Genomic DNA, 18,990 nt, shown 5'->3' with positions numbered 1-18,990 from the left:
GTGGATTAAGAGCCAGACCTAGAGATGTGAGGCCCTGGGTTCAAATCTGAACAGAGACACTTCCTACCTATGTGATCTAGGGCAAGTCACTTAAACCTCACTGCCTAGCCCTTATCACTGTGGTTGGAATTAATACACTGTTAATTCTAAGACAGAAGGTAAGAATTTTAAAATATAAATAAATACAAGGCAAAATCCCACACATGGAGACCAAAATGAAAAGAGTGGAGTCAAGATCTATTAAGCAAGTACAAGTATGAGAAAAGGCATTTCATGATATGAGAAGGAATAGTAAACAGAAAAGATTTACATGGCTCCAAATCACAAAATAAAACACAGAAAAGTAAAATGCAGAGAAATGCAAAATTCGAAAGGAAAAGCCCAGTTGCAATGGGGGATACTTTGTATCTCATTATCAAGCTGAAAGGTGAAGCAAATGAATATTGAAATCTTCCATGTGAACATTATGGCTCAAACAAGAGACGAAATCAAGAGGCTGGATACACAGATGTTCAAGTGTCTGCCGTGGTTTGTCATTCTGGGTTACCGTCTCTTTATTGTCCCCTGGAACAAACCGGACCTGAATCCCATCCCGGGTCAGCTCCAGCCTCTATTGTTGGGCTGAACCCTTATTCTTAGCCCTCAGCAGCCCTCTAGTGGTCCAAATGAAGCCGTACCCCACCTAGACAAGCCAACCCAGACGGAAAATATTAAACCAAAGAGAAAAAGTAACCATTTAGCAAACAAAAAGCTCCAAACTATAACTGAAATCAAGCTAAGAGTTAGAAGGGCCCCGAGAGGCCACCTGGGCAAACCAGAGCTATTTATCACCCCACAGCTCCCACCACACACCTCTCAGTGGAGGGGAATGTGCTCAATCCATCACTCAACACTTATTATGGGCCTACCATGTGCCAGGTACTGCGCTCAGTGCTGGGGATACCCAAAGAGGGCCAAAAGCAGCTCCTGCCTTCAAGCTGCTTATAATCTAATGGGGGGTGGGGGGAGACATCAGGCAAACAGCTATAGCCAAGCCATATACAGGATAAATAGGAAATCATCGCTGGGAATAATGGCCCGAGAATGAAAAGGAGTTAGAGAAGGCTTCCTGTAGGGGTTTTTGTTAAGGCATGAAGGAGGCCGAGGGAGGTCGGAGAAAGAGCCTGGATGGGTCACTGGATCCAAGAGGTCTAAATGAAGGGCCCAGAGGCATCCTGCCTAGACGAGGACGTTCATTTTAAAGCTTAAAGGGAGGCAGGAAGGTCCCCAGGAGGCTCTTATGGGACCTGAGACATAGTGCAAAGGTGAAACCACCAAGAGATGCCACAGAGGCGACGCATCCGCCAGTAGCCAGGGTGGTGAGCCTGAGGGACTGCGAGGGGCACCTGTCTGTGCTGGCAACAGGGCAGAGTGGGAGCTCTGGGGAGACACAATGAGTTCTGCTTTGGGAAGAGCAAGTTCCACACACGTCCTGAAGGGCAGCTGGAGATCGGAAACCCCATTGCAGAGCAGGGCAGGAAAGGCAGAGACGAGCATCGTTGGCAAACAAGCAGGCACAGAGGCTGGGAGATGCCTACCGTGACAAGGCCGAGGGCTCAGCGTGCATAGAGAACCAGCTGTGGCGTCACTGGGCAAAGCTGGCCATGTGGCCATTCTCCCCAAGCATGCCTTCCTCCTCCCAACGGGCCATTAGGGGCATGACCTTCTCTCTGTCTGTGCTGTCACTTCGGCCCTGCTCCCGCCTTCCAGAGACTGTGCCGAGAGATGGGCAGATGGGCCCTGTTCTGTGGTGTTTACTTAAAATAGGAACAGAGACCCAGAGCATCAATCTCTGGGATCCACCCTGGCACACAGTAGGCACTTAACAAATGATAGGGACTAGATCTAGAATTTTAGACAGGCTCAAACCTCTGTCCATTTGAGTTCTGTGTGTAATGTAATCTCTATAGACTAGAGATCCAAATCATTTAGGATCTGTAACTAACAGTTTTATATGAGACAAAATAAAGAATTAGGAGTGGCTCCAAGGCACCAGGAAGTGTTAACCCTTTATTCCTCTCTAGGAACTCTTACCAGAGATACCCCCCCCCCCCCCCCGGTTTTCCTATTAAGTAATGGAGGTGGCCAGTCCCTTGAGTCAAGCCAGCAGTCTCCAGGCTTTGGATTTGAACCTCAGATGTCCCTGCCGGCTTTATGTATCTGATGCTGCAGATCTGCCACACTGAGCCTCTCCTTCCCAATGTCTGATGTTCTCTTCCCTAGAAGCAAGAAGAACTTACATGGACCCATTAGACTACAACTCCTAGAAGCCTGGAGGAACAAGTACTGGACACTTCTGCTCTCTGCCCACAGAGGGACTGGCCGGTCTCCAAGGATGAATACATCAGGTGCCAATTTGCTTATTTCCACTTATTAATCCCAGTTCCTACCTCCGGGTGCCAAGCAAAATACAACTAATTCTGCATCTAATATCTGATTCTAGCTCTTAGGTCCCCCAGCTCCCTCAGCTGAATCATTCTTTATCCATCCTACACATCATTAGTTCCAGTCTTCAAATGGCAATTCAATCCAACCCAATTCCATTTAATTCAATCACTACAATGATACAAATAATTTTTAAAGAGAATATTTGTTAATGAAATTAGAAATATGAAATCAAGACTTTAAAAAAGAGAATGTTATATCCCATAAGCTGGAATGTTATGCCAAATTAGAAATGTATTTTTTTTTTTAGAGTAGTAAGGGCTAGGCAATGGGGGTCAAGTGACTTGCCCAGGGTCACACAGCTGGGAAGTGTCTGAGGCCAGATTTGAACCTAGGACCTCTGGTCTCTAGGCTTGTCTCTCAATCCACTGAGCTACCCAGCTGCCCCAGAAATGTATTTTTAAAAAGTAGAAAATCCTAAAGCTAGTATAAGAGAAAGGTGTTTTGAATAGAGTCCAGTAACAAAGGGGAAAAAAAGGGAAAAGATAAAATTCTCCTTCCCTCTAAACTCCACCACCCAGGGACCAGATGTATTTCCCAGTGAATTTTTTCCAAAAAACAATAATTTTTATATTACATACATGAATTTTCAGAAAAACACAGTAAATGATACAATTTATTTCATGAAGTGTTCATTTTAAAACTTGACAAAAACAACACCAAAAACATTATAAGCTAGATTTCATTTTAAAAAATGCAAAAATGTCAAATGTAATTTCTCCAAACATAATGTAGGAAATATATTGAATTCATCATAACAAATGATGGTTTTTCTTTCCAAGGAAAAGCAGATGGCATTGTAAGAGAAAATATGCTTAAAATAATGTAGGGAAAAGGAAAATAAGAAAGATAAAATTGCTATTACAAGCTGTAGAAAAAAGCATTTAATAGTTAAAAATTCATCAATGACTGAAAATCTCTAAAGAGTAGTAAGGTTTTCTTCTAACATGACAAAAAAGTGTTTACTTGAAACAGTCCTCAATGGCAGATCCTTCATGTCATTTCCATTAAAAACAGTAAAAGAACCAAAAATATGCCAGCTGACATTTGTATTCCAAACTGTATTAGAAATGTCAATTGCAATGATGTATGAAAAAGAAGTAAGAAATTGCACAATTATATACTTGGGAATTCAACAACAAATTTATTAAGATGACCGTAGCAAATTCAATTTGCTTCAAGCCAATTTTATTGCAGGTTTTAAGATAAAAATGTATGCAAAACCCAATCACATCCTTGTACACCTATAATAATAATGGAGAAATAAAATGAAAAATAAGTCTTTTTACATGTTTCAGAGCAGAAGATTTCTCTGAAATTCAAAGTTAAACTTAATGAAAAACAAGCCACAAAGGATGACACAGTCTACTAAATAATTTTGAAGCAAGGAAAATGTAATGTCATTCAAGAAACATATTCTATTCTGTTTAAGGCATTATGGTAAATGCTGGGGAGAAGAGTAAAAAAAAATGACGGGACTGAGCTGAACACTATAAGAGAGCAATTTGTAACTATGTTCCTCAGATGATGGAGCCAAGCATATGTATCCTTTGACCCAGAAACAGCATTACTGGGTCTATACCACAAAGAAATCAAAAAGAAAAGAAAAACACTTAAATACACAAAAAATATTTATAGCATTTCTTTTCACAATGGCCAAATGGAAATTAAGGGAGTGTCTTTCTATTGTAAATTGGTTTAAAAAACTATAGTATGTAAATGTAATGGGATAACAAGCCATAGTAAGAATTATAAAATGGACAATTTTCTGTAGACAGACAACTATGATCAGATTTGGAGTGAGCAGGATTAGAAGAAAATCAAAATATTATAGAGAAAAGCAATTTTGAAAGACTTTAGAACTTTGATCAAACTTAAATCATGAGTTCAAAAGATGGAAAATGAAACATGATACTCATCTACTGCCAGAGGTGATAAAATAAAAATGCAGAGACATACATTTTCAAGCATGACCAATGTGGGGATTTGTGAATGTTTTGTGTGTGTTTTTTCAACTAGAGGGCAATGGAAAGTAGTAATATAAATACATTTAAGAATAAGTAAATAAATTTTAAAAAATAAAATCTCTTATTTTTTGACATGTACTATAGACATTGTGATAAGTGCTGGGGATACAAATAAAAAGCAAAGGCAGTCACTGTCCTTAAGGAATTTCTGTTCTAATGAGGGAGACAACAGAAGTAAATGAGAATGTACAAGATTAATACAGAATAGAGAGAAGGTAATTTCAGAGGAGATGGCCCTAGCAGCTTAGGGGATGAAGAGAGAGCTTGAGCAGAAAGTCTTAAAGGAAACCAGTCAAAAGTTAGAAGGGAAAGCATTCTAGGCTAGGGGAAAAGTGAGGCAGAGACCAACCAGAAGACTCATGCAAAAAAGTCTAGGCTATAGTGGGTGAGGATATGAACTAGGATGGTGGCAACTGCCTGGATGTGTGCAGTGAGTGAGAGTAAGAGAGAATGGCACCTGGGGGCCTGGAATGATGGTGGTGCCTGTAGAAGTAACAGGGAAGGAGACCAGTCAAAATGGTGGAGGGAGAAGCAGCACACAGTTCAGATCTCCCTCACTAGTCTACAAAGACCTAGAAAACCTATAAGTCCAAGTCCCAATTGGGAAATCCAAGGAAAACCCAAGGTGAGTCATTTTCCAGCTCAGATTGGCCTAGGGAGACAAAGGTAATTCCATAGTAGACTGGGACTAGGGTTTTCCTATCTAGAAGGGAGCCTTCCCTTAAGTTTGAATTGGGACCTCTCATGTGTACAATAAGAGGTCCCAGATCTAGCACAAAGGGGCTAGCACATTGCACAGGAATAGGCACAATGAGCAGCTCTGTGTCTCATCCACCAGAGCTGGGTCACAGATCCAAGAGTGTGTCTGCCCCCAGTGTGGAGGACCTGAGTGGTAGTCCAGGGCAAGAAAAGGCCAGGGCAAGAAAAGGTCAAGGCCTGTAGGGAGACTTAAGAGAAGGAACAGGAACAGAATGAAACAATATCTGCAGGGTCTCAACTATAGCCCCAATGGTCAGTCTGAAGCCTACAAGCCCAATGACTAGAGCAGACAGTGAAGACAAAAGGGAAACATGTAGAACCTTCCAGCTTGCTAACAAGATAAAAGCAAGTATATTATTTATGGAGCACATATTTCAAAGAACACAGCAAAAGGTAGCCCTAGTCAAACATTGTGGAGCAGGGTCGAAATAGATGAGAATAAGGGAAGAAGCTATGAGAAAAGATAATAGAGCCAGGGGTTTAGAATTTCTAGAATGGGCACAGTATGACTAGATGGATGTTTGTTCATCTTTGACAAAGGAGTTCACAGATGGGTCATCAACATCCTTGGGGTTTGGCCTCTGGATGGAGTCCTCTCAGGGAGTGAGGCTGGGAAAAGTAAAGGAAAAAAGGGAAAAAAAGAAAAGTAAAGGGAAATGGTGGGCAAAGCTGACAGAACGGGGATTCTCTTTTTTCTTTGCAGGTAGGCCAAGCCAAGCTAGACCAGGAGATCAGTAAAGCGAGTATGATAGAAGGTTGTCCATTCATACAGGAACATGCCAGATCAGGAGAAAGGAAGAGGGAACAGATTCTCCTACAACGGAATTTTGTACGCACCTAGGGACAAGTTACCCAGGATAATACCACCACAAACAACAACAACAACAACAACAACAACAACAACAACAACAACAACAACAACAAAACCTAACCCCAGCTCTCAAAGAATTTACATTCTATTCTATATAGTAAGAGGCATGGCAATAAGCTGAGAGTGAAGTGGTAAAAGCTTGAAAAATGAGGGGAAAGTTTGAAATGAGCAATTTTGAAAATGTGATCGGGAGATCACATAAGTTAAAATTCCTGAGGCCATCTAGTCTAATCTCATTTTATGAACAAAGAAATTGAGGCTTAGGCAGGTTAAGGAATTTGTCAAGATCACAGAGGCTGGAAATGAACCCAGTTCTTTGACTTCAGAGCTAGTGGGGAAGGGAGGTGGGGAGAAGCTAGAGAAGAGGTCAGGAGATAAAACTGGTAATAAGTTATAAAGCTATATAATTCTACTTATAAAGTAATGTCCTAACATTAGATGTTTCTAAAATAAACAATGCAAATGTGTTACTTTTGAATTTTGATTAAACCAAGGATTTATCAAATGTTTTATAAAGTGAAACAAAATACTTCATTTAATCCGCCTTGTTATCAAAACACAAAGCATGATCTGAATTAGGTGATTTTTATAAAAAGATTTTTATAAAGACAACAATATTGTATGAGATATTACTTTTCTAATTTATTTCCTTTCCATGTAGAAAATGTTATTTTAATACTAGTGGAAAACATATAAAATATTACAAATCTTACAAATACTGAAAGATTAAACTAAGATCTAATGATTTCATTCTCTTCAAAATCACAAATGAAAAGACATAGTATCAAACAGTTCATCCTTTGCTCAAAAACTTTCACTAGCCCTTTGTTGCTTTAAATGTTCAAATTCCTTTGCTGGGCAGTTGGCACCCCTCGGCCCACCTGTTTAGTCTTATTTCATATGTTCTCCTTATCCATGTACATAATCTATGCTTTAGCCAAAGGAGATTCTTCTTTGTTTCTCAAACATACTGTTCTGTTCTGCATCTATTCTCTAGGCCTCAAATGTCTTCACTCCCTCTAGTTCACTTTGGATTCCTACCTATTTTTAAAAAGTAACCTGTCACCTCTTCTTTGATGTTCTTCCTGAAAACGTTGCTAACCTTCCCTCTCAATCTCAGTGTACTGTTTCAAACCCGATACACTTATAATATTTATGTGTAAGATAAGTATACGTGTTTATGTCTTATCCTTCCGCCAGTCTATAAGGTCTTAAGGAAGAGGCTGTGACTCACATCAACTCTGTAATAGCCCAGTTGTATAAAATAGCTTTTATACTTTATACTTCGTAACTAGTTTAGAGCCTCCAGTTCCTGGACCTCCTCCCTCCCCCTGAAGCTATAATGCTAAATTATTTAACAAAGTTTTTTGTGTCCCAATGGTCTAAAAGAAAACTAAGTTAGCAACTCCACTGGGTTATACATATATGTATTATCACTCAACACCTACTTCCATATTATTTATTAAAAAAAAAACAAAACAAAACCCTAAATCCTATACCCATATAAACAAATGAGTAGCTGTTCTTTAAAAGCAGCAAAACTAACATGTAACAAAAGTGATGATTCCAATAACAATGGGGTGCATTGCATCATAGGCCACTTATTTTCCCCTGTGATCACTCAGTCTGTCCTCACTAAAGTTCTGAGGAAGCAGCTGCAGCTTCTTTGGAGGTGATGACTCATCAAAACATCTTCTGAATATTCCTGTTACCATGGCCACCATCAAGATGCTGAGGGAGTTGCTGTCACCTCATTGTACCCAAATAGCTTCCTTATACACTTCTGTGTTGGACTAGGGAGATGGGAGAGAGTGGCATGGGGTGATGGTGGTAGTAGTGGAATGGTGTACTATTTTTTATAGGGTTATTTTTGGCTGCGTGTGTGCGCGCGCGCGCGCGTGTGTGTCCCCTATATTCTATGGCATTCCTATTTTGCTCCTTGACTTGAGTTTAGGAACCAATACTCATCCTGTTCCTTTGTATTATCTTTTAAAATAGATCAAAAGTACTTTGAAGCTATTTGGATCCTATAAGTTCAGAAAATGTGTGTTGAAAATTCTTATTACATGTAAATGGAGGAAAAAAAGACTAGTGCGTTTATTTTGTACTGAACCCAAAAGTTCTCCTGCTCTTTCTTGAGACTATGAGAAGGTAAAGAATATAAACAGATATAGAACATGAGTCTTCCATGCTATGGAATGTTTTCTTCCTATTTGGCTCATTTGATTATATGACAGAATTATACCCTTATAGTTTCCTCTAAATTCTCTTTAAGTTGCTTACCTACTCTTTTCCCTGCTGATGTATTATTTCCATTCATTCCAAGCCCATGGGTAGACTACAATTAAAGAACAAAACAACATCTACAAAAGTGAATCAATGGGAAGAGGACAGAACATCAAGTACCAATATTTTATGTAAATAATTAACATTTACATCAGATTTTAAAAAACAAAACAAAAAATACCCATGAACGTTAAATGTAGGCAAACTAGTCATGAAGTTTCAAATGTACTGAGTTTAAATGACCCCAGAACAGAATTGGGAATGCGCTTACATTTTAATTAAAAAAAAAAAAAGAAAACCACAACCATTTAGCTAAATAATCAATATACTGAAATGTGAGGACCTAAAATGAGGTTCCTGATGAGGAATAAAAAGTAACTGAATTATTTTACAGTGACTTATATGATGAACATATTTGATAAGTAGAGTGAAATATAGTAACTTCAAAAAGAAAAGTGCTTAATATCACTTAACTGAAATTTAACCATAAGTCTCATCTTCTAATTATATTAATATATTTCCCTATTGTTTATATGAATAAAGAGGGAAAACACTTGGAAGTTCAATACTTACTAGAAAGAAGTCAGCAGGTTCAATTTGGGGAGAGCTTTTCCTAAGGTTTTCTTCCTGAAAATGCTGGAGATTTGTAGACAGTGCAATGGCAGAAGTCCGAAGCCTACTGGCCCCACAAGAGCTCTGTAAGCTGTCTCGGCTGGCACTTCGTGCCAGTGAAGCAAGAAAACCTATGTTGTTAACAGACCCAACAGGCTCTTTGCATGCCTTGTTAGCCATTTCTGTGATGTCCCTGGCCTCAACTTTAGAAATGATGTCAGATCTTTTACCAGGGGAGTCGACTTTAACACCACGAAATCTAGTAGTCCTAGGAAAGGAAGGATCAGCTATATTTCGGACATCCAGTGATCGAAACACATTTTGTGAGGTGGGGGTCCTGAGGTTACCAGTCTCAAAACATTTGGACTGTCTTTGTGGTTTCACCAGAGAACCGTGATGTGTTACTGGTGCAGAATAGCGAAGAGGTGACAAGAGTCTGTTCTTTTGAGGACTTAATTCACGAGTATTAAGAACTGAAGCTTCCATGGACTCAGAATTCAACATTCTTGCAACAGGCTTCTGACGCTGCTCTGGAGTTTTAATATCTTTATCCCCATCAGTCAGTACGAGGTCTCGGTTTACCTTCTCAGGGCTGTCGAGATCACTGTATTGCTCTGCTACATTTCCTTCTGCTAACAAAGCAAATGCATCCATTTCAGGTAAAAGAGATTCTTCAGCGGCACACAACTCCACATTTGGAAATATAGTATCTTCCTCTGTTTTTGATAATAAGTTTTCTGAAAAAATTTCTGTCTGTGTGGACAGAGATGACACAAGAGGGAGGACAGTGTCTGAGATGGGCTGTTTGGCATTTTCTAATTCCACATGAGATACTTTAGCTGGTAGTTTAATGCTGCTGATTGTCTGGGAGAGTGTGGTGTTCTCCCAGTTATCCTCTTCCTTAAGGAAATCAGTAGTAATAGATGGTATAGGTCTACCAGTAGTGGCCAAAGTAGCCAGGGCTGAAAGTGCATTCTGGGAAGGCTCGGCAGGATATGAATTCCCAGGTGGAGGCAGGCAAGACTGTCCAATATGGGGGAGCACTCTCAACAATCTGTGACGAGCAGCTGCCATAGAACCACTTGAAGGCCGAGGAGCCATAGGTGGGCGAGGTTTTACCTTGACAGTTTTCTTAGGCTAAAAGAAAAGATTCAAAATGCAATATTTGTATGAACATAGTATCTCTGTCCAGTTAGCAAGAATAATTCAAGAAGAAAGAAATGACTTATTGGCTTGTCTTAGCTGATACTTCAAATTAAATTAATGTTTAAAGATATTGATATTCCAACCTATTGTAGTTTGGATTATGTCACAAAGACAATAGAATTGCTGAGAAAATGGCATTTTTTAAAAACTATTTTGACTTATTTGAAGTAGATGGACTGGGTCAGATAGTCATCTTACCTGTTTGGGGTGCTTAAAAATCATCCTTGGATTGCTAGTAGATGAGTAAAGTTGACCTCTAAGGGGAATTCATCATGTATTTACTACTGAGTCACATGGAGAAACTTAAAGGTCTTCACTCTTAGTTTTAAAAATGTGTTCACATTAGATGGTAACAGCCTTTAGAGAGGAAGATCTACTGTAGTCATTTCAAATAACTTACTATTACCTTTGAAGAAAAAGTCACTTCATCATATTTTCTACTTTACATAGAGCTGTGATAGCTTCAAAGATCATAACATGGGGGTGGGGCCGTAGCTTTGTCTAGTTCCAAGTTGGAGCCTTTAAAATTTAGAGAGGGAAGCATAGTCAAAAAAATATGAGCTTCTGTCCTTGCCTTATTTCCTCAAACAGGATCCTAGGGACCACCTTGGTCAACCGGAAGGAAAGAAGGTAAGGCATAGTTACTCCAGGCAGAGGAAAGCAAGCATTCCATTCAAAATGTAGGATGTAAGATTGATAATAAATGAGTTTAGGAGAGCACTTAAGAAAAAATTGATTTCAGGCCTCAGCTAAATCTAGAGCTATAATCCTATGACCCACAAATACACATGCAAATCAATAAGTAACTTAAATAACAAATGAAGCATATGCTCACATGAAAATAGTACTGTTATTAAACAAAGCACTTAAATATCCCAATAAATGACTGAGGCCAATTATCCAAAACAATTTTATGTATAGAAATAAAACTATTTCATATAAGATTACAAACAACAAGGTGGTACTTTTAAATTTTGCTATGGTAAGCAATGGAAAAGCCTGGTCATATGGTGAATGCTTCACCTTTTTGCTGAGGTTCATGGTCTCCATTTTTGCCTTCAGTAGTTTCATTTTATTCATAGTGATTGAATTTTCAATAATCTGTTGCCCAGAGGGAGAAGGCTCAATTTCTTCATCATCATCTGTATATAAATTATAAACTGAACCACCACTGCAAAAAACCAAAACATCTTGTTATACAGTGTACAGTTGTAACTGCAGATAAAATGATATTCATCTGTCAGCATTATGTAAACAAAAAGAATATTTTTAAAACAGTTTTTGGATGAGAAAAAAATAATAAAATGAGTATTGAGACCATGAAGTAGAGATGCTAAAAATATAGGGATAATTGAGCTTCTGGGAATTGATTACACTGTTTTGTTTTGTTTTTTGCACTCACTATAGTATTCCCACAGAGGCAAAATCCAGTTCCACAAGGATCTCCCGCTGGCATGGCCAAAGCTGTTAACTGTGTAACCCAGACCACAGGCTGATCAGTTTTCCATTAAACAGACAATGGCATGGAAGGGAAGTCCAAATTTCTATCCATCCCGAGGGGTTTCGCACCATATGGGAACTGACACACTCATGTGGATATGACATTCTATTTCTGCTTTTAAGAATAAAACAAAACAAAACAAAAAGATGGAATATTTAAGGATTTCCTGTTACTTGGATATGTAAACCAACCACCCATAATGCCCTGGAACTAAAAACAAAACAAAACAAAAAAAAACAACTCAGTCCTAGCAATTCATGACTCTCATGAGTCACTAGAAACTTTTAAAATGCTTTGATAGTGGGAGGTTGGGCAATAGTGGAAAGAACACTAGATTCAATGAGTCTAAAGCCCTGATTTGAGTCCTGGCCCAAATATAAGCTATGTGACCAGGGGCAAGTCACTTGACCATCCTGATCACCATTCTCTTTATCTATAAAATAAGGACAATATGTAGATTACCTCCCTCACAGAACTGCTGAGGAAAATGCTTATAAATCATAAGTGTCTAAGGCTAATCTGAACTATTATCATATACTGACTAGGAATAAACTAAATGACATGATCTCTGAGAATAAACATCCATTAGTAGCACTCCAAATACCTTCTTATACTGTACTATTAGACTGCAAACTCTGGCCCACTCTGGTCAAAATGGAAAATCTTGGAGTATGGGGTATGATATGTGAATTTTAAAACTACTCTACCCTACTCAGACTGTACTTTAGAAGATCTGATTTAGCTATTTGCTGATTAGTAACAATGGAGATACTTGGTCTAACAGAATCAAGTCTTGGGAACTCATTTCTCCACCCTACTTAGTTTAACAAGGTCAGGAATGTCTGCACCATACTCAAGGATTAAGTATCTGAGAAAATGGCCTTCAATAGACATGTGCAGAAACAGTGGACATACCCATGGGCTGTCCTAGCTGGCAGTGTGCTAAGCGTTCCTACATCTTGGCGTGGTGGCAGCTATTTGTCTGGGTTTTGGCGGTGAATTTGCCCTTGAGCTAATTCAGGTTCAGGCATCTTGGCTGAGCCCTCTTGGAGTTCAGGCTGATTCCTTCCTCTTTTACTTTTGAAAACCTTACCTTCTAGAGCCTCTAATCTTCCCGCCCAACACAAGCCAGGCTGGAGAAATCCTACACACTTTCCTTCTCCTTCTTAAATTTTTTTCCACTATGTTAATTAAATCACCATAAATTTCCAGACTGACTTGGGTAAATTTTTAAAAATTATTTGGGATATCCATGGCGACCAATATAATTAATATAGTTTAGGTCACAATGCTAAAATTATCCTTTACAGGTGGCAGAACATATCTCTATTATTTAAGGATCAGCTAAGGTCTGAATGGTTTATCTGCTGAAAACTGGCCACAAAGTGATTTTTTTTTTTTTTTTGGTGAGGGGGAAGAAGAGGTATATAACAACGCATAATGACCACCATCTTGTTTATTAAGGTATGGAAAGATTGTACTGTCTGCAACAATGCTATGAGTGCCTATGATGAGGAAGTCATAGTTTTGCACAAGCTTTAAAGGAAACAACATCATAATTCTCAGTTATAACTTGACAAACTTCACTTTGGTTAAAACTCACTGTGCTGGAGTTTACTTCCAAACTCAATTTCACTATTAAGGTGGGGGGAAACTCCATTTAGATTTTTGAGTAATGACAACAGAGAGAAGAAAAATGGAAAACACAAGAGATCTGAGTGTAAATATATTAGAAATAGCTAAAATTTAAATATACTACAAAGGAACCGAGTAGGCATCAAGTTTAGATGCATTTCTTGTTTAGGTTGACTACTTATGGGATGGTAGGTGTACAGTAGATACAGTGCCAGGTCTGGAGTTGTGAGGATCTGGGCTAGTCACTTAATCCCATTTACCTAGTTCTTGCCCTTGTCTTAAGAATTATTACTAAGACAGAAAGTAAGGGTTAAAATGAGGATTACTTAAGAGTATATATCTGTGTAAGAAAAGTTTTTAGATGCAAATTTCATTACCGTCAATGGCTGTACATAGTTAGAATATCAGGACAGTGACCACTGGCCAATAATGGCACATTTGGTAATACTTTTGAAGCATTCACTTCTACCCAAGGGAGGAAAGCAGACAGTTCACTTGCCTTACTTTCATTTAATGAAAGTGGGGATATGTTCATCAGTTTTCCAGACAAGATGAGGAAAGAGGTCCACCATATCAGTATATATGTATAGGTGGTAGGAAAATATATAAGAAAGGGGCTTGAAATGATTAAAACTACCCACTCTGAGTGGAGATGTAAGGCTTTCAGTTTCAAAGAAAACGACCTCAGCAGCTTTTTCTGACTAGAATAGCTTTCTGAATCATGGATGTTAACTTCTTATTTGGCACTGTATCATTGCAACTATTGCAAGGCTAAGCAGCCTTGCCCAAGGAAGAACTAGGCAATGGTCTTTAAGGCCCCACCTTGTCATTTTTATGTATTTAAATCAAGGTACAGGGCATAAGGCATGCAAGGCTGCCTCCTTTCAATTTCAGCTATATCTGGGAAGAGCAATGGGAAAAGATTCCCCCCCTCCCCCAAGTTCTAATTCATTCTGTGGTATAAGAAAGGAAATGTTTTTGTCATTTAGAATTTCATCTTTTAAATTCAAAATCTGAGTTTCACCTTTACTGATGAAATCCAGGATATTTTGCTATTTCTAGAAAAGGCATGATAATATGGAGGCACATGGAGAGAGAAACTGAATCCCTCTGACATGTACAGCATGAATTGTATAGTGTCAGAATATTAGTAAGCATTTCCACAAACTTGCTTTTTTGGAGGAACCAGACTGATTTCTGAGATCCTTAGCAGTTGTGAATAGCATAAAATTCATTTAAATAGAGGAATGTTGCTAGTTTATTGATACATAATTTTTTTTCCTGCTTACCATACCTAATTTTAAAAAGATCTTTATTTGGAAATACAACAAAAAGAATTGAGATAGAGGACCCAGCCTCATTTAACTGAAAAAAATCTAATGTATACAATATACATGGCCTAGTTTCTGTTTCATATAGGGCCATCTTTTCCCAATGTCAGATGGACTTTCAACATGGTTTTCATGGCCAAGAAACTTGATTTTTTCCCTTTCTGCTTAATGAATGAAAAATTATTCACATTTTGAAGCAGCAAAATAATTACCTTTTCAGAAAAATAAAAGTGACTGATTGGGGGCAAATTTTACATAAGAATAAAGAAGGTAGAATAAAACAGAAATAGGGCAGAAGTTTCTCATTTAAAAGATGAAAAACATCTAACTCAGTCCTTTAATTAAATAGAATAAATTGAGACTTTGAGAAGTGAAATGGTGAAAAAGCATAGCAAGTAGCAAAATAAAGGCTATTACTTTCATAAGACGAAAACATAAGATTTATACCCAGAAGCTACCTTTGAGTTCATCCAATTCAATAATTAGACTAGAAAAGAGGAACTAAGACCCGAGATAGAAAAATTGAGCTTTTGTGCCTGGAATACGGAGCTAGTAAGTATCTAAGGGGATATTCAGAGCTATGCCACTTTTTTTTTTTAAACCCTTACCTTCCATCTTGGAGTCAATACTATGTATTGGCTCCAAGGCAGAAGAGTGGTAAGGGCTAGGCAATGGGGGTCAAGTGACTTGCCCAGGGTCACCCAGCTGGGAAGTGTCTGAGGCCAGATTTGAACCTAGGGCCTCCCGTCTCTATGCCTGGCTCTCAATCCACTGAGCTACCCAGCTGCCCCCCACTTTTTTTTTTTAATCCTTACCTTCCTGTTAGCATCAATATTGTATACTGGTTCTAGGGCAGAAGAGCAGAAAAGGCTAGGCAACTGGGATTAGGTGACTACCCCTAGGAACCCAGGACTTCCCATCTCTAGGCCTGGTTCGCAATCTACTAAGTCACCTAGCTGCCTCTTATGCCACCTTTTAATGAGCATCTAGACCTTCTAGCTTTTTCTTAGTAATGCAGAATCCTTGTGAACTTTAGATTACTCCACCCTACTTAGTCTAACAAAAATAGGAATGTCTACACCCATACTTAAGGATTAAGTATCTAGGAGGATGGCCTACGATAGACATGTGCTAGCAAATGACAAATCAGAAACAACTGACAGACCCCTGAGCTGTCCTAAGTCAAGCTTAAGCTACCATTTGGTACATGTGAGATTCAGGAAGTGATGTAAAAACTATCTATATATTTCGCGCCACTTCCTCTCTCTGCTCTTTTTCGGCAGAGAGGTGACTCTGGCAGCAGCTTGCTGAGCGTTTTGGCATCTTGGCATGGTGGCAGCCATTGTCTGGGTTTGGGAGAAGCTGAGTAGCCTAGTTCAGGTGAGGCATCTTCACTGAGCTCTCTCGGAGTTTAGGCTGATTCTTTTCTCCTTTACCTTCCAAACACTATCCTCTTAGAAAAGCCTCTAATCTTCTGAAAAGACTTCGTGGTGGAGGTCTTTGAAGTCCCCCTGGCACAGGCCAGGTGGGAGAAATCCTATACCCTCTTTCTCTCTCTTCTCCTTAATTCCTTCCCTCTATATTAATTAAAATTACCATATATTTCCAAACTGACTTGGGTATTTTATTAGGGATTTTCTGGCGACCAAATTAATTTAGATTAGGTCACAACCCTAAAATTAACCTTACATCCCCAACAGTCATTTCACTAGAAAATGAGTGATTTCTAAGTTGTGATCAGATAAAAATTTGAAGTATTTTTTAAGATGTTTCTACTAGGGGAAGCTAGGTAGTACAGGGGATAGAGCATCAGGTCTGGAGTTGGGAGGACCTGAGTTCAAATTTGACCTCAGACACACTAACTAGCTGTGTATGATCCTGAGCAAGTCACTTAATCCCAACTGTCTGGTCCTTGCTCTTCTGTCTTAGAACTGATACTAAGATAGAAGGTAAGGGTTTAAAAAAAATAGATGTTCCTTCCAGCTCAGAGAGTCATTGACTTTGGAGATGGAAGAATACTTTGTGATTCGCTAATCAAACCACTTCATTTTATTGATCAGAAAACTGAAACCCTAAGAGATTAAATGACTTGGTCAGAGTCCCATAAGTAATTAATAGTAGGAAAAGGATCTGAGCCCAAGTATTCTGACTCCCCTTGTTTCTATGTCTTTTTCTCTTTTTATAAGCACTTCTGATCCTGTAGATCTGGGTCAGTTCTTATAAATAAAAGGAAAAGAGAAGAAAAAAAGTCTTAAAATTTTTTTAACATAAAACCTGGCATGAACTACATATTTAGAAAAGTAAACTATAGGAATATCATTTGCAAATGCATATTTGATTTTATTTCATATCCATTGATAGTAAATAGGGGAAATATTAGACCCTCAATGCAGAAGCCTATTTAGAAGTAGACAGATTTGCTAAGTCTGCACCACAAATTCTTTCATATATCAAATTCTGATTAAACTTCTACTGAGCAAGGCACTGTTGTAGTCACTGACAGAAGATGTACCTAACCTATTAAGTAAGATATGGTCCCTGCCCTGAAGAGCTTATAGTTTAGCAGGAAAATATGACGTTTACAAATAACTATTATACAGTATGGCACACAGTGAGTACACAAATAAGAGTAATGCCACCAACAAGTATCTCTTCTGTCTTATCTTTATCATTGTTTTCCAGAGAGAGAATACAAGGAATACAATTGAGGCAAATGGTTATTGTCTATAAAATGATCAGATAAAGAATAAAAGTATGTTTAATTATGAGAATGGAAAAAACTGTCATCCCTGTTCAGGTGCTCTATCCAAGCCCTGTGACAGGTTAGCAGCCTTATCCCGGTGAAAAAGAATGGAGATGACTTTTCCCAGATCTTCCTCACTCTCAAAGCAAGAGGAGGGAACATTTAATCCTCAGATTAGGGGATATGAACAAACTGGGCCCAATGGAATTCTCTGAGGCCCGTGTTTCACCATGATCTCCATTATCTTAAACATAGGAAAGAGTATGTCCTCCTGATGGTAGTCATACAAAGAAAAGTTGTGGGTGACAGAATCTAATGATTTCAAGTGGACTTAATTTATATGATATGTGCAAATCAGGGGGTAAGCTACCTTCAGCCTGAGCTAAATATGGCTCCTGCCTATTTTTGTACCCACCTGAAGCAAAGAATGGTTTTTACATTTTGAAGTAGAGGCAGCTGTAGTCAGTGGTTAAGAGCACTGGGTTTGGAGTCAGGAAGTCCCGAGTTCAAATACAACCTTGGAGCCTTCCTAGCTATGTGACCCTTAACCTCTAATAGCCTGATAAAAGGATCTACTGGAGAAGGAAATGGCAAACTGCTCCAGTATTCCTGTCAATAAAAAACCCTATTGAAAACCAGGATCCACAGAGTCACTAAGAGTCTGACACAAATAAACAACAAAGTTTTATTGTTTTTAAAAATGCAAAAAATAAAATAATTTTTAGCTCAAGCCATAAAAAATAGGTGGCAGTTCCAACCTGGCCCTCTGGCTGTAGTTTGCTGTTTCTTGGTGTAAATTTAATTTTTGATGATAAAATAATTTTACTGTGTATCAGGAGAATTCAGAGTTTTAAGGAATCATGGTGAATCCTTTTATAAAATGACTTTGATATATGAGAAACTTGATATATGCTTATTGGGAATTTAAAAATATATACAAATTTTAAAAATTTAAATTCAATTTTTTTCCAGAAGAGAAACAATTGGCTACAAAAAGTATGAATCTTTCCACAAAATGGGATTCATCAAGTTTCATTACCGGATCATCTTAGCAAAATTTCCTTTAAAGTGATAAACAGCTGTAATGTATCAGGATAGTTATCAATTTTAGACTCAAGATAGCACTTTATATTAGTGTTTTAGAGTAAATAGCAATTTTGAGAAATGTCAATATTTGGAAACCTCTGGGCCTTTCCTGATAAAGTTGGTTGCTCTGAAAAGGTGCAGTTTTTAAGCCCTCCATGCCTTAATCAGTGGCAATGACCAAAATATCTTGCAGCCTCATTGCCAAACTCCTCTCAAATGAGGCTCCCTGTCCCTTAGCCAGGATGATCCTAGAGCAGAGCACAGACAGGGTGTTGCTGGGTTCTCACATAAAACCTGTTCTGAGAAATCAGGCCTCACCAGAGCTTGGATTTTGTTGTCATGGTTCTAAAGGACTTACTTGAAGATCATTTCTATGGAATTTCATGGAAATATGGTAAGATTGGAGGGGGACTGACATTTAAATGGAATGGTTATTCAACATGAACTAT

The 18,990-nt window shown here is 38.5% G+C and overlaps 1 protein-coding gene across 9 annotated transcripts in view; it reads right to left on the bottom strand.

Moving 5' to 3' along the window:
* The window catches only part of ZFAND4 (zinc finger AN1-type containing 4), a 61,380-nt gene that overhangs the window by 12,020 nt on the left and 30,370 nt on the right, over positions 1–18,990 (bottom strand). For 5 of the 9 annotated variants that reach the window (XR_459910.3, XM_007478063.3, XM_007478067.3 and 2 more), the window contains 3 exons: positions 11,269–11,416; positions 9,001–10,176; positions 8,425–8,479 (listed from right to left, as the gene is read on the bottom strand). Coding sequence is in view for 6 of the 9 variants with exons in the window: in XM_007478063.3 (XP_007478125.1) it covers positions 8,425–8,479; positions 9,001–10,176; positions 11,269–11,416 (1,379 nt within the window). In the remaining 3 variants the exon portion in view is untranslated. Of the gene's footprint in view, positions 1–8,424; positions 8,505–9,000; positions 10,177–11,268; positions 11,417–18,990 lie in introns of all 9 variants that reach the window. The other 4 variants (XM_007478065.3, XM_056797505.1, XR_008911952.1 and 1 more) reach the window with 2 other exon arrangements.

This window comes from Monodelphis domestica, chromosome 1 (assembly GCF_027887165.1).
Source record: "Monodelphis domestica isolate mMonDom1 chromosome 1, mMonDom1.pri, whole genome shotgun sequence".
NCBI classification, from domain to species: domain Eukaryota; kingdom Metazoa; phylum Chordata; class Mammalia; order Didelphimorphia; family Didelphidae; genus Monodelphis; species Monodelphis domestica.
Note: the sequence above shows the minus strand (reverse complement) of the source record. Positions and strands in the feature narration are given on the sequence as shown.